Source organism: Cygnus olor, chromosome 2 (genome assembly GCF_009769625.2).
Source record: "Cygnus olor isolate bCygOlo1 chromosome 2, bCygOlo1.pri.v2, whole genome shotgun sequence".
In the NCBI taxonomy this organism is placed as follows: domain Eukaryota; kingdom Metazoa; phylum Chordata; class Aves; order Anseriformes; family Anatidae; genus Cygnus; species Cygnus olor.
The window spans coordinates 99033631-99050860 of NC_049170.1; the positions used below are offsets into that span (position 1 = coordinate 99033631).

The 17230-nt window shown below is 36.1% G+C and overlaps 1 protein-coding gene across 5 annotated transcripts in view; it reads right to left on the reverse strand.

The window, feature by feature from the left end:
- The window catches only part of ZNF407 (zinc finger protein 407), a 338205-nt gene that overhangs the window by 71470 nt on the left and 249505 nt on the right, over positions 1–17230 (reverse strand). Inside the window, exon 9 of one of the 5 annotated variants that reach the window (XM_040549545.1) lies at positions 804–1050. The exons of the other annotated variants lie outside the window; for them this stretch is intronic. Within the exon in view, the coding sequence (XP_040405479.1) occupies positions 1037–1050 (14 nt within the window). The 3' untranslated portion in view covers positions 804–1036. Of the gene's footprint in view, positions 1–803; positions 1051–17230 lie in introns of those variants that run through there. 5 annotated transcript variants of the gene reach the window in all.

The following is a 17230-nucleotide window of genomic DNA, read 5'->3' on the forward strand; positions in this document are numbered from 1 at the left end:
ACAATAAAATAATCTGTCCAAGAAAACAGTGATCTTTCTGTTCCCTGTTTGTAATAAAAAGAGTCCAATTTATGCAGAATCAATCCAGCAGTTTCTTTCTTAGCATTCAAACGTTTCTAAGAAGAGTCCAGAAAGCTCGTGCTGGCCGGGATACTGACCCGAAGGGGAAAGGCAGGAGGAACGAGGGAGCGCTTCTAACTTCACTACCCCTGAATTTTAACTGATTTGCTACTCCTTTTGGAAGAGCGCACGGCCCGGAGGTGACAGGAGGCAGGTGTGGGTGCCTGTCATCGCGAGGTGGCTTGGTGAGCACAGGGGCAGCGAGGGCAGAAGGAGCTGCGGTGAGCCTGGGTGAGAGATCACAGGCAGACCCATCGGCAGAGCACGGCAAGGGAGAATGTCAGATTTCATACTCGGCAGACATCTACAGCAACTGATGCCTTGTAGTCAAAGGCTGTTAAATTACCTGTGAAGGGTTACTGGCAGCCCTGGATGTTTTTCTCATTGTTTATTTAGTTCCAAAAGCTCTTGGTCTTTGTGCTGATTGCCCTAACTGACAGCACAGGAAATCTGGACTTTGTAAACAGGGCGCTGCTGTATTGAATTACAGGTAACAAGTGTGTAATCAACCTGCTGGGGCTGGACCTTTGCAAAGAAATCTCTGGTAGACAGACAGAAAGAATAGGTTTCCATACGGGAGAATCAATTACGGGAGCAGATGAGTATAAGAAGAGATCAATTTAAATACTTTGTGCTTATTTCTTATAGCATATTTGGAAAAAGGAAAGGCCCTGACATGGTGGAAAGGTAATTAAGTACTTTATTCATTGTTGCAATAATATTATAGAAATTAAAGGCAAATATGATTTGAAGTGCCCTCATTATAACCCATAAAACTGTATTAGTTAAACAGTCCTTAGCTGCAATATGCTTTGTAAAAAAATGAGGAAAAAGCTTGCAGGTTCTTGTTCTTAAAGAAGAGTTGCTGCAGTTGAATCACATAGACCGGAACAAAGAGTCACCCAAAATGAAGCAGTCATTTTCCATCTTCTAAAAGGTAAAGAGAACCTCTATAAAACAAGGGCCTAGTGAAATCTAATACTGTGATATTTCTGCATACTAAAATAACATAATAAAGTTGAACAACAACTACCCCCCTCACAGACCATAGATTTATATGAGGTATTTAAACTGTAATTGTTAATTAAAAAGCATAAATAAAAATTCAGTGGCGATCAGTCAACAAAATAACCCTATGCCAGACAACACTGAGTCACTGACTAGTACAAGAGAAGAAATCTTTTTTTTTTTTTTTTAAATCATCAACACAGATCTGTTCCATCTGTGTCTGTGGCCACCATGGACTATAGCATTCACCAAAAAGGAAAAGCTGAACAACAAAGATTTCAAAACATATTAACATCAGACGATATTTCCAATCTGAACATCATTTATTAAAACAGATACCGTATGCTATCATCTTATTATGCCCCAAAGACTTGTTTTTGCAGTTTGAAATTACAAGAAAAACAAGGTTTCATTAGCGTACTCACTGATGATGATAATTTTAGACTGCTTGCACTATTGGAATTTATGCTGTGTTAAAGCAACTGGACTTATATTGCTAAATTTTATTCCCTCCAGAGAAGCAGGTCTATACTTTGGCATCCAAAATTTCTTTTATGTGCATGACAAATATGTTATAAAACTGACTTTAATTTCTGTTTGCTCATCTATTGGTATTTATGTACTAATATGTCCCCAATAATTGAAATTCCTGACCTACTTGGGAGCAGAAGATTCTTTCTTGCAAATATAAAAAAATACATTAAATGCCACCTTGTCTGGTTAGAAAACTTTTCAGCTGAACCTGTGGCATAGAAGAAGAGATTATGACACTTGCACAGGAATGATGGAAGCACCAGAGTATTTCTTATCAGTACTTTCCACCTAATTCAAGATCTAGACCCCAACAGATATTTCACACAAAGTTTGAACAAACTTTCTTCAAGACTATTAAAAAAGTTTTGGTCAAGAGAGGAAGTCAGTTCACTCCTAATGACTGTCTGTTAACAGATATGTCAGTTGCCTGACATATCCTTCCTTCCTAACTAGTATTCCTGTAAACACCTGTATTTTTTATGCATACCAAGATTTCCAGGAGAAGAATAACATCCTTTACTAAGCCATCCGAAACAGCTGGAGAAGGATTTTTTTAATCTGACTTACATCAGTAATAGCTTGTGACAGTGAGGAACACCGGCCCAGTGTTGCACGGAGGAATAACCACACATTTCTGTCAGTTCCAAATGTACCACCTTTCGATGGTATTGGAGATCTGTCTGTTCTGGTATCAGGAAAAGCAGTTGACATGAACATGATTTCACATTTTTCTGCAGTTCTTTTTTTAAATTCATTTTCAGATATTCACTTCTCTTTTTTTCCCCACCAATACACTTAACATAGGTATGATGACTAAAAATGCATTAGCACTCCAACTAAGGTTCCTATCACGCAAACATTAGCACACATATTTAAGGTCTCAATTGGCTCTCCTAAAATCAATGTTAATAATTTAGTTGCGCTCTTAAAATGAAGTACATGAACTCTAAGATTCATGGGTAAGAACTGAGCATCTATGTAGCACATTACAATGGAAAATGCATGGATCCTATTTTATAGTGTTTTGGCTTTTGTCTGAAACGCTACTCAGGATTCTGCGACAGAAACACAGCAAAATGTAACATGCAAAGTAATAGTGGGTGCCTTTTGGACTGTAGATGGAGAAAAAGGGAAAATCTCCAGCTCGTTTTTAATCACCCAAAGTTTACCTTTTAAGTTACTGTTTTCCTTCTCTCTCTCTCTTTTTCCCTTGTTTAAAAAGCAAATTTAAAAGACTTATTGTCCAAAATTCTTTGCTATGTGAAGGCACTGTTAAATTATATATGGGCATGCTACTCTCATTTTTCAGAGCACTAAATGCTTATCTAAAATGCAACTACAAACATCAATGGATACACAGATCTAGCCTTTCTTCTCAAGGACAGACACTGCTTCTCTTGCCAACTGGAAGTGCCCATTTTGTAGATGACTCTTCCTTTGATCACTTCCTGTGCTAAGCACCTGTCCTACACAAATGATTGTATTTAAATTCAACCCCCCAATGCATAGCCTGTTATACTACCACAACAGTGAAGCAGTCCAGCCAATGCTGTACTCTTAACTAGATTCACATTGATAATATATAGCTATAATTCTGCTTCAATTAAAAGCATATTTCAGCAGAAGCCCAGAATATGATAAGCTCTCCATGCATTTTAATAATACAGATCCAGAGTTCTGCCCTGCTAAATGTGTATCAGTAAAGTGGTGGCAGAAGTTTACTTTACATAAATAAAGACTGATCATAGTAAGACAAAATCCCGCATAACCTAAACATCTATTAATGGTAGCAACCCAGACACTGATGGTAACCTTTACATTTTAGATAAAAATCTGTAAACCTATTTCAACTGACTTCAATGTATTAAAAGCAGAAGCATTTCATTCCCTCCAGGAAAAAGAAAATATGAAAAAAAAATCAATATGCAATACCAAAGTCTAATGAAAATGGTTAACTGGTTCTAAATATTAGCATACAAGGAACATGGTATTACATGATTTTTGTGGCTACTAAAGTCAAGTTAATTTACCTTGTACTTAAAAAGTTAATACAGGAAATGCAAAAGTCTTATTGTATTAGAAAAACAGTCCTGAAAGGCTAAAATATTTAATCTTGATTTTCATGTCATGCAATTTTGTTTTGAATTTAAAACTGAAATATTGCTGAATTACTGGACTATGCATTCAACACAGGTTTCCCCTACTAATCTGTTACTGAAAAAAAAACGTATATATGTTTCTGCAAACGTCGGTGTCTCAGTAGATTCATATTTAGTGTTATTAACAAAATTAGGAAAGTTGCCAAGTGTAATTTACTTGTGGCCCAAATTATGGGCTGTGACTGGGATAGATCAAAATGGATAGCAAATGTAACCTATGACAGCAGGGGTATTCTGAATAAGAAATCTGTTCTCATTTATTCTACTTCTAGCATTTCTAGCAAGGTTATTGGAAAAAAAAATGCTCCTCGGTATTAAAACTACCCATGTAGCATGTTAACTCTCTGACTTCTAAGTGACTAGCTGTGATAAGCTCACACAAAGACAAGTATAACAGGACATCAAAAGAACACCTTTCTTGCATGTAATTAACCACAAGGGCTAGGCAACCACATTTAAGTGGAAGATGAATATTAAAAAGATAAATACACTTAATCTGTTTGTAGGAGGATTAAAAGCATAGGCCACTTAAAGAAGTATGTAACACTGCCGCAAGGGCACTGACTTATTTTTGGCGTCATAATAAAGATCAAAGCTACAAAACAGAAGGAACAACGCTGTGTGCGTGTGTAGCTCTCACCAGAAACCTTTAACACAGTATTCTGCTTCGGCTTTTGTTCAAGGCCTAAAAACACATCATTTGCAGGTTGCTTTTGCCACCTAATGTGCCTGCTCAAAACCTGTATATACTTCGCAAAGTATTGAATCATGGAATATAAAAGCCTGGAAGGATTTCTCCTGCATTGGAAAATACTGATGTGATGGACCCAGCATTTTCCTGGCTGCTTAGGAAACTGGACCAAGAAGTGCCTCTAAATGTTACTGGGTTAATTGAAAGCATGGCTGTTACACTCAGTATTGCTGCATTAAACAACAAAAAACCTCCTTAAATATTGAATGCAAACTAAAAGGTATTTTAAATGCTTTTCTGAATATGTGTAAACTTGGCTTACATACATACAGCCACATAGATACTTTCAGATTAGTAGACAAAAAAAGATAAATAAGATTGCTTGGAAAATAAGGTTTTACTATTGAACAAATATGAGTATAGACTCTTATCCGTCAAGGGAACATTCCACTACTTAGTCCATTAATGTGTATCATAACTCAGTCTTTTCAAGAAGAAAAATCAACAAATACTTTTTTATTTTTTTTTCCAGAAAAAGGCTGAGCACCTGTCTGTGCAAAGCAGCATGTATCTCAGGTTTTTACTACTACTGTACAAGTAAGTCTTGGCTTGTAAGACTCTAAGAATTCAGCTACATCAGTGAAAAAATAAAAAATAAAATAAACCATTCAGATGTACAGCTACCAGACCAGTTTCACAGCTTTAATGGTGAGAAAATCATTATGACAGTGGTCTGTTCAGTATGGTCTTAAAATTTTTGAACTGGCTTGGTTGATAGAGGAAAGAACCCACCTGTGCAAAAATTAACTTTACACCAGTTTAACTACATACAAATCAAAGAATACAACTGTACAGAAGATGCATCTCCAAGTGAAAGAGTGAAACTAGCATGGAACTTGTATAGATACAGAATGAAAAGTGCGAATTATTGTCAGACTGAATTAACAGTACTCATAAAAAAAAAAGAAAAAGAAAAAAAAAGCCTTTTTCATCTCATACAATACACAGAAAGTCATATACAAGCATTTCTTAATATAGCTAGAAAGATGATCCTTAGAGAAAGACACAAGAATACTTAAGACTCCTCATATTAATATATCATGAATTTTCTCCTCAAAACACGTTGACTGAAGCGGTAATGAGGTACGGGTAAGAAGTAAAGCTATGGCCATAGATTCCTGGAACTGATCTTTCTCAAGTAACTAACTCGGTTACAATTGATTTCGAGGCTACATCAAAATAGTCAGTCTCCATTCCCTCACACAAAGTTAAAAGTACCCAGGCTTTGGTTTTGGTGCTAAATTCTCTGTTTTCCAAACCAATTGCAATTGCTTTAGGTAAACAAGTGCCAGTCCTCTAGAAATGTTTTTGACCTTCTGGTTTTAGGGAGAAGCAAAAATGGAAGCTGGGATACACATTCACCCACAATGAGAGATGGCAGGTATTCTCATCAGCACATGCAAATACCTGCTCAGAAATCTAGGCATCAAAAACCTGCTTCTAAATCTTCATCTGTCAAAAATGTCTCCATATATATATAAGAAAGACGTTTGTAACAATCCTACTGATTTTGTTTGGGAAATGGATGACTGTAAAAAAAAAAATCAGCCCAAACTTAATTCAGTTAAATACATAATTCTACAGCATGTAGAAGTTAAATATTTCAAAGGGGAAAACACTACATAAAGCCCTTTTTCCATTTTTACTCAATTTAACAGGGGATATTGCAGTGGGGAAAAGCATGCAACCCTAATGACTTGATTACAAGAGAATATTAATGGCGTAAGTCAGGTGACGCAATTGTATAGAGCACTATTTCACTTTAAAACCTCACGTAGAACAACTGACATACTATAAACTCTTACCCTGGCTTATCACACACTAAATTTCTCACCTGAACAAGTTCTAAAATATAAATAAATAAATAAAATCTACTTGGCTATTTTATTATCTGGTTAATAACATAACAATACAACTCAAACAACATAAGAAAGCTGAAGTAATGATTAAGTTGCTAAATTAACAAGGTGTGGAAGACAAACTGATCTGCAATAACATATAGCTACAGTCCTGAACTCCAACTAAAATCAGGAAAATACATAACATAAAGCTAAATGTCTGGCTGTTCCAGCAGGTATTATCAGCATACTACTGTGGTGTGATACATTTCGCTTTGCTCAAAAATACCACAACCACCTATAATATCGGTATGTTAAAATTTAAAAAGTCAGACAGCTATGAAAAATGCAATTACTACATACATAAGGTTCTTGAGTTCAATAAAATAATGTATACTGAAAGAGAATGTTGCAACACAAACTAACGCATGATGAATGCCAGGAAAAGAAATCATGATATGCAATGACTCGTTAATCAAGAAGGCACAGAAATACCACAAAGCTGTAAAGAAAGTTTATGGACCATGCTGCGCCTATGTCCCACTGAAGGGCATAGCAAATTTAATACTAATTATTAACAAAACTGATCTTTCAAAGAGTCTTTGAAAACTTGGATAATAATAAGCATAAAAAGGTCACCTAAGTTCACCAGTGATGAAACTGTAGGACAGTGCACACAGCAATAAACAAGCAAAATAAAAAACAAATCGCATTGTTCCACTTAGAGCCAATATGATGTTGAAGAAAGTTCAGAACTGAGTTATTTGTTTCTAATGCCTTACTACCAGAGTTCTCCAAAAAGATAAAAAGTATTGCATCCCTATGGAGTCCTGCTTGATTAGGAAAAAAGGCTCTCTGGGAATAGCTAATGGCTACAACCACAGTTCCCATGTATTGAAAGAGTATGCTCCACTTTGGAAGAGCATGAATGCAGTCGGTCATGAAAAGACATTTTTTTAACTTGCTTTCTAACTCCAGTTAGAAAGTTTCTCAACCACTTCCCAGTGCTACCAAAAGAAAAAAAAAAAAAAAAAGAAAAAAAAAGTGTCTATCTAGAAATGTAGTAGGATTTAAAGCAAAGAGAAAAGCTACCATCATAGTATGTCAAATCTAAGAAAAATACAGAAGACAGAACATGAATCTCTACTTAGTCTTTATTGAAATGATAAATGCAATTGAAGCGGTCTCAGCAGACTCAGATTATGGAAAACACTATCTGAGATCAGCTGCCTGGAAAGTACATTGAAACTGTTGGTAAACTCCACGACTGTATATTCAGCTGAAAGTTTGTCACTGGTGCTTTTTTTGACTAATTCAGCATCACTGTTTAGATCAAATGATGTTGTATTTGTATGCCAAACCTACAACGTCCGTCTTTGCTGCAGTGTCAGTAACATAATATATCTGAAATAATCACACACAGCAAGCAGTTTTCTGTATCTCCTGTACCTTTAATTTAATCAGGCAGAGTGTGACTCACAAAGTCTGAGATCATTTCTTACTTTCTGCTTGCATGAGCGCAGGAAGACCTGTTTAATTTATCACCAAATAAAGGCACAAATTGCTGCTGCTGGTGATTCTGGTATCAGCCTGCAGTTGCAAGAGTGAGAAACTTTTTGGTTCAAATGACATTACATACTTTTCAGTGTTGCTCTTATTGACCAAGCAATCTTTGATTACTTCCCTAAAACTCTTCATTAAACCTCATCCCTGGATCAAGCCAAACAAACCAGTCATGTAATTTCACTTCGGTTTTATAAACCTGGATATAATACTTCCTTCCACGACTAAATCCTGAAAAGTTATCCATGTTCAGGTTTGGACCCATTTTGCATACACAACCGAAATATAAAATTTAGTACCAATCAGTATTAAAAATATTTTTTTTGCCCTACCATACTAATGAAAGCATAGCGTCACTGTAGAGGACATACTGTTTGGGTGAATGACAGTACAATAGCTATGTGCATACTGTGCAGTCAGAAAAGACTTGGCAAGGATTCACAACACAGACAAAGGAACTGTTTCAAGGACACATAGCGAAATGACTTGAACTTATGAAACAAAAAGACAGGACTAAGCAAGACCAATCTGGAATGGCCTTCCTCAAGCTGGGATGGGCAAAAATGAACTGTCCTCAGAGCTGTAATCTCTCACTTCTTTTCCACTTTTTTTTACCACTGGACTTGATATTTCACAATTTTAGGGCAGGATTTTGCCACTAAACGAAATCTACAGAGCATTCAAAATTGTAGAGGTATAGTTGGTGCAAGAATGATTGTAGCATCTGGCCTGAAACTTGAATTACCTTTTGATTTTTTATTTTACCTTTATTTTGTAGTTCTCTCTATTCACTGAAGAAGTGGTTTACTTACCGGTTCTGAATGTTTAGGTATGCTATGTTTTGGAAAGTAAGATAGGACAAAGAAGGACTGTATATCGTGGAACAAAAGATTTAAAATCAACTCTGATTGGCTCACCATGACAAAGACCGTAACAAAAATGCAATACCTTCTAACTGGTATAAGGTTTACTTCAGAGGTTCACTATCATTAGAGAAAAGAAAAAAAATCACATAAAAAGGTCAGATTCTGTCACTATTACTCACATTAGGCACCACCTTAACTCAACATGCCTCAATGAAAAATTGAAGTCAAAATAATCTGACACATAATGGCAAAATGCCCTTTATCTAACTCATACATCTATGAACAGACACTCATATTATCACATTCATGCTTTTAACTTTATTTTTAAAGACAATGTAGTGGACCCAGTTCTTTCATTCTTTTCTAGCAATTTTAAAATGATCTTAATTAATGGATACCAGAGGAACTATTCCTGACTTGTAAGGGTGAAGGACTGTGTTAGATCCAAGTACCTATGCCTAATGTTAAGGAAAATGCTTCTTACCACTGGAGCGATGCTTTAATTGAATATATTGTACATCTAGACCTAATAAAGTAAGCTTTCTCAGAGAGAATGGAATGATGGTTATAAATGTTTAAATTACAACTTGGACACTCCTCCTAAGTTCTTCTGATTTGAAATGTTCAGCATAAAAGTAGTAAATATTGTCTAGTTGTTATTTTAGTCACTCTTAAAGTATTGATTTTATACTAAACATAAGGAAATTAAAACCTTAAGGTGAAACCAATGTTTTTTCTCAAGTTTACAGCCAAGGCAGTAGAAGGTTTGTTTAAAATATCATTCATAGTATATATTGACAATATAATATATCTGCTAATGATCAAACACAAAGGAAAATATAGGTGCACTTTACTATATATGCACATAAAAGAATATTATACATGACTGTTTTAAAATGATATGTTTTAAGTGCTGAGATATTAAACATTTAATAATTTGGCAATTTCTTTCAAAGACAACTATTAAAATTAAGGGAGAAGAGGCCAAATGTCAACTCTACTGAATTCATGCCTGGTATGGCAGAGAAGATATGCACGGGGAAAGAAGGCTAACCAATTTCTCTGTTTTCCTGGATGAGATGAAGGCCAAATGTCTACCTGCATAAAACAGCTACGTTCAGAGCTATTCAACCCGAGGCCACCTGCAGCTAAGGGTTTTTGCTGATAATAATTTTCTGGAATAGTTTGTGTCCTTCCTCCCACCCAACCCCTCAAAAAAGTGGCCCACTTTTAGGAGATATTTTGTTTTTACATTTGCCCTATCTACTTCTGAGCAATTTCAGACAATGAGGAAAACCCCGCTCACACTCTCCAATTTGTGCAGTCTGCTGTTCTAAACTCAGAACTACTACCAGGATTCAAATCAGCTATCATATATATCTTCTTCAAATGAAGGTCACAGTATTTACCAACAATCATTATTCCAAAAAGAACACCATCTGAGGTTAAGATACTTTACTAGTAAATCTAGGTACGAAATAGCACAGATAGGCAAAATGAAATTTTAGATTTGGGTCTGCCAGTGACCAGCTCTGTTACTGGAATCTCAGAATGGTCTTTCTAAGGGAACACCACTACCAGTAGCAAGTTGTGCCAGCAGTAAGCAAAGCACTCTGCTTCTTTTCTCTAAGATAGTACAGCACGTTCCTGTAGACATTTGCCCACGTTACTGCTAATGCATCTAGCTGCTGCATTTTTGAAACAGAGCCGTCCGTATCTGGCATTGCCATTTCTTTTCGCCATATTAATAAAGGCAGTGCATATCACTATTAGTTTATGTCTTCTTCATAGAAAAACAGGTACATTTTTAATTTTGAAAACAATGCCCTACATTGGAGGAAAACTAGCCCTTTGGGAGGAAGAAACTTTGCTTGATGGATCTTCAAAAATTTCTTATATAAACCTGAAATAGGCCTCCATCCACAAACGCATGACTGAACTGAGGGTTCAATACAATTTCAACAGGAAGCTGGACATCTAAAAGGTGAATTATGCACCATGTATATAGAACTGGACTTTAATTTCTCTGTACTTCATTTCTTCTCTCCCTTCCTCTGCAACGATGGTGATGTTAAATTACCTGGATTGTTTCTAAATTATATAATATCACTTCTCTACTCCTTAAAAAGAAATAACAACAACAACAACAAAAACTGGTAGGGAAGATTGGTAGATTAAAAATACTCATGGCATTTTCATTCATCCCGCTGTGAAAGTATTCTATTTTTTTTCATCAAAAGTCTAACCATTTATCTTGAGCTCTTACCTCCTGATTTCTATCAAGATTGTCACTGACCAGAATTTATGTAGACTGTAGATTAGTTTATGAACTGCATTAGCTAATAACTGCATTCTTTGAAAAAACATAACCTGCTTTTTAGCATCTGTATCAATCTTTTCTCTGTCCCAAATGATGCTTGAAAAGGAATAAAACAGAAATTAGAAACTTAGCTACTTTGAAGCAAACAAGCTGCAATTAGCGCAATTCTTTACAAGTTATCACTGTCATAAGATATAGGACAATACCTCAGGCAATTTCTCACTGAGGCCATTGTGAATTCAAATACACTTTCACCAATAACCTTGCTTCCATTGCAGGAACATAAATGACCATTTGAAGCCTCAAAACACTGATTGTAATTGCTCAGCAGCAGGAAAAAAAAAAAAAAAGTAACCCCAAACCAAAAAAAAAATCCACCAACCAACAAACTGGTTGTAAGGATCAAACATCCAAAAGAAGCTGCTGAAAAACACAATTCGTGAGTTGTCCACTGATACTGATATTTAAAATTACATCACATAAGGTATCTTTCTTTTGGTGTACATATCTGTAGGAAACTTGGACTTTAAGCAATTAAGTCTCACCAGGTCAAACACATGGGAAAACAGTTATGTTTGAGCATATGTATTAGTTACCAAAGATACAGCTTCAAACAATTATGGGGTATTTTATTTACTCCAAAAATAACAAATATTTTTAAAGGCACAGTTAAGAGAAATCTAAACATACTGCATAAGTAATATACAATTTATTTACCAAAAATAATGCCTAAATGGCCTAAATGCCTCAGTAACAAAATCAAGAAGAAAATCCTAGAGGAGGAGAGGATGTAAAGTGTGCTTAAAGATTAGGTTATTTGATCAGGGACCATAAATGCTAACATCTCAGTTTCAATCACATATAATAGCACAAGATTACTACAGAGTGAAATTATGATTACAGAATTGTGATTTGGACTACAGGCATACAAACAGGAGTGGGACCTTCCCATCTCTGCCTGCAATACCCAGACCCAGAGCAATGAAAGAGAGACAGGGGGAAGTCTATAGTCTATATAAGTCTATATAGTCTATGTAAGTCTATAACGCTCCAGAAAATTATTACTACTCTTTCCTTCCTTAAGCAAAAAGAAGAGGTAAGGTGGATATTGCAACTCTTACAAGTGTCTCTTGAGACAAAAAAAATACTGTGACAGAGATGACGTTTACTTATTTCCCTTCATTCATGGTTGTATCAAAGAAAACCCTGAAATCTAACTGTTAAGATGGAGGATGAATTACAGGTTAATTAATCAGCATTTTAAAATGTGTACTTAGCACAATGAATAAATCTTACCCTGAAGATTATATAGTTCAAAATTCTAATAAAGGATGAAATCTGAGATATAAAAATGAACAATAAAATCACATACTTTAGATTACAAAAACAATAAAAGCTAACTGCTCTGTAACATTCCAGTCAATATAGCAATGCTATCAAATTTATAACTTCAGCAAGAAGGATCAAGAAAGTCTGAATAAATTATTTCATAAAGTACTAAAGCAAGGAACGCTTGAGGAAGACAGTGGATAAATAGAAATGCAGTTGACTAACTAAAGAAAATAATACTAAAGAATTGTTAAGAATTGAATGCCAGGGCATGTCCTATTGATCTGTGAGGGCAGGTGCTATATTTGAGCAAGACATCCTCATGCCCCATTGGAGGGGCTCTGTGCATCTCTGCATATGGGTGACATAGTGTGCAGGCTTGTGAGCAGGATTGTGTGGGGCTGGCGAGATTTATGTCCATTGCCCAAATACCTCTTGCAATCTCAGTATTCCAGAGAAGGTACTTTCCCCCTCACCCCCGTCTAATAACTAAGTAATACTCTGGAGATTTTAGCCAATTGCTTCCAGCAGAACAAGCTTTGCTTTGAAGCACAGACCCCTCACTTCCCGGCTGCACGAGGGATTGGCCAGAGGCAAACCTGTTCTGATGTAGGGGCCGCGTAGCTGCGCTGATGCGATACTGTTCCCTGCTTCTTTGGGGACGATTAGTCCAGGCTAGCCCCTCGGTGCTGCAGCTTTGAAGTTCACGCGCTCTGGTTTTAACAGCCTGGATTCAGCCTCCGCTTGTGCCGCGCAGTGGGTTCCCAAATGGCACTGATTTCCATCAAGGGCAAGGAGAGCTGATGCACGGGCGCCTGCAAGCAGACTTGGCCCCAACTCTATCCCCAAACAGCAATAGCACTGTAACTCTACCGCTAATAATCACCAGTGCAATTTTCATGCTCAGAGTAGAGCTGCTTTCTATTTTTCATTCTGGTTCTTGAGGAAACACTCTGCTACCTGTATGTTTTTGCAAATAGAGGTATGTTGATTGCAAACTTACCATGTTTCTATACCCTTTCTTGCATCTGAAATAAAATGTAATAATTTCTGGGTCATGGTGCCTTTTTCTTAATGGGACATAAGCAGATGCTGTTTTTGTTCTGTGCGTTAACTCGGAAGTAGCACAGGGATTTTGCAGTACTGCTGCTAACACACATGGTGCACACACGGGTGTTCAGGGCAGTATTACCATACAAGAATCCTAATCTGATGGACCACGTCATATCCTGTATCTGAAGATCAGTCAAAAAGCCAGGTGAATACAAGTAGAATCTGAATTTTAAGAATTATATGCACTCTCAGTTTTCATTACCATTGTGCATGGGCGCTATGAGGAGGGCTGGAGTGCTGCACGAGCCATCAGCACATGTGATCACTGAGTGAGCTGCAGCCCCCAATTACCTATTTTCTTCCTTATCTCTTAGCTTTATATCAAATTTGTGTGTGGCAAAGTTTCTAATAAATTAATTTTATTTACTCGGTGAATGGTAATGGTTTAAGCAATGCAGTCTTTTCATGGTTATGCAATCCAAGATAAATATATGGCTTTGGTTGTGTATTGCTGGGCACTAAAGTTTAATTACATTATGAATTAAGTAATAATTCCACAAAATCATTTGTTAAAATCAGCTAACAACCTAACATATCAACCATTACCTAAGGTAATGACCAATTTGGGGGGTGAAGGTGTTATAAACTATAACAAATAGTTTATATCAGTGATATTTAATTAAAAAAATTAAAATAAAAATAAAGTGTTCAAAAAACCTCTGTCACTAAGCTGCCACCCATAGCTGTAACCTGGAAGTTGCTTATGGACACCGTACAGTTGCAATGTTGTTGGCACCTGGCTGTACAGAAGGGTAAAAATATGTGAATGAAAGGGGTAAAAGAGATGTAAAAATGCAGGCAGAGCATGCTGCTGCTGAATGCATGCCATTTCATAGTCATAATTTAAAGTGATCAGAAGGGGGAAAAATGAAGCACAATAAAAATGGAAAATGTTAGATTAATGACACAGTCATTAAAATAAAAAAGGTGGAGTTATATGAAGAATGGATCTTATCTGAGTTATTGAAATTAAACAAGTTATTTTAACAATCATTTTAAAAATCACATTTTACTAAGCTCAAGGAAGGAAGGCAAAAAAATAGAAATCTTCATGGGGAATATTTCAAATTGTCAGTGGCTTTAAAAAAATGATTTAAGATTTTCTCTTGTATCTTCTCTTTCAATTTTAGAATTTTAGTTGCCATATATTATAATGGTATTTTAGCTATAAAAGTAGTTTTCCACTCACTGTTCTCTTGCCTTTCAAGGAGACAAACAGTTTTTCTTTCCTCTAAATGAGCACAATAAAATGGGTAAGCTGTCTGGGGAAAAGGAAGCCAGACAAACTAGTAGTATAAAACTCAACAGAAAAATGTGGTACAGACAAGAGGCGATCTAACGCATGTTTACTGTATGCCACACAATTTATTCTGCTGGTCAGGTTAAAATAAGAGCTCCTTACTGCTGAATTATCAGTAGCTTCTGTTCCAAACTAACCTCCTTGTTGCTGCCGTCCCTAAAGCTGAACCTTAAAAAGCGGGAGAGAAAAATCTGCATGCAAAACTGTACCATGAAGGCAGTAATTCTGCAGTCAATATGAGTTAAACAGGAATTCTAAAAACCCGGGGACAGATCTTGCTATTGTTCTTTACAAACCTCCCTGTACAAAGCCCATGTATGTCTGTATATATTTTAGTAGGTTAATTTTCAGCACTTCAGCAAGTACTTTTCCATCTTCTTGAAAACCTTCTGGAAATATCAATAGAACTATCAGTTATGAAGAAGTTGATATCGGGAGTCAGTAAATGAAAAATAGAATAAAAATGCAAACTAGGGATGCATTTAGAAGAACCAAAGCTTCACAAGATTTTCCTCTCCCTAGCTGATGCAGACAAACCAACAGATTGTCTTTCTGTCAGGCAAATCCTGATGGAGATAAATGTAAAGGCTGGAGTGCAGGCCTAATTTTTACACACAAGCTGCAACCAGACCATGGATTTATGCTTCAAGGCAACCAGATTTCTCCTTGTGTACACTTAAACACTGCTGTTGCACTCAGTCCATCTTGTTTAAACGCCTTTAAAACCAAACACGGGCTCTGCCCCCTCCCCCTCTCCTCCTAATTATATACTTTTTTGTTTGAAGAAGCAAGCCCTTTATTGCTCATAATTTCAGCTATCACTTGCTTGGGCACCTTCTACAGATCAATAGCACGTAGTTAAGTGGATGAAAAGGCTAAATGTGATTGTCATTTGCAATGCAAGGTTGTGTGTTTTTTCCCCCTGAAGCTTTAAAGCATTGCACTAGGGTTTCATTTTAGAATACGAAATTCCTCTTCCAGGTACACAGCAGCTGCACATTCAAAGCCTTTTGTCTTAAATTAAATATCTGTCATTTTTTAAGGCCAGAATACTGGCATAGGTTATAATAAAAACCAGCGTCCAACCTGCAATTTTACAGATTCCATTGCTGGTGGCCATACATCTTTGATGGCAAAACTACATTGGTTGTAGCACCATAAAATCAATAAATATTAACCTTTTCTGACACTTTCTGCACGGATGCTTTATCAGTTGCTGTCAGGTGATAGAACAGGCAGTGATGTACTGTATTTTTCAGCTAAGAATCCATACCAAACTAAGAAATCAATGCAGATTAACAGGCCTTTAAATACAAAAATTGCCAATGAAATTTTGGTTCTATATGATAAAAACTAAACCAAATCATGATACTACAGAATAATAAATTTGTCACATATACTTTTAGCAATGTACGAAATACAAATACAATATTTTCATGGCAGAATAAGTGTGCTTGAATACCATAGGTGAAATAAATTCAGTTTTATTTTTCATGACGTATCCATTACAGATCCCAGCTTACAAAATTAAATGCCTACCCAATTAGACAAATCCCATCTCTCCATACCACTTAGAAACTCACAGTCCTTACTTTGCTGAAAGACTTCCGTAGCAATTCGGTACACTTAAAACTCCATTTCTAAACGACGAAAGCAAAAAATAAAAGTTTACTGGAAAGTGAAAATATGCAATTTAAGTTATCGTCTATCTCATATAACTGGAACAATAACCGCATTTAGTTCTAAGCATCTTAGAAGCCTAGGGCCTTTAATTATTGGAAAACATCTTGCTCCCTACAACCCACGCTGCAGCAGAGTATAGCATTTCCGCATAACAACATACAGACTGATAACTTGGACTGGCTCTATTTCTCCTTATTCTCATCACGGCAGTTTCTTCTACCTAATACTGTACTTCCTTACCAGAGCTTTAGAAATTGTGCTTATTTATATGTAATTTTTATGAAAAAATTAATTAAAATATGGAGTAGACAGATAACATGGGCTTTCCAAAACACTTCTGACTTCTTAAAAACTACCACAATACCCCCAAAAGCTTGGAATACATGTTCTAAACATTCTTCAATATAGAACCAGGTAGTAAATATGTGAACAATGCTGGTAAGTACTAATATGGGTGTATTTATGTTCAAAAATTCTTGAAAAATAAGGACTATAATTTGGTTTCTTTCAGCCTATATAGCCAAAGTCTATTAGAAATTACCTGTCATTTTTAAATCTACTTTCATGCATTTTTCTAACAATGTACGTACATGTACAACTACCTTCTCCTGGAAGAAAGAGACAGTACATGTAATACCAATGTAAA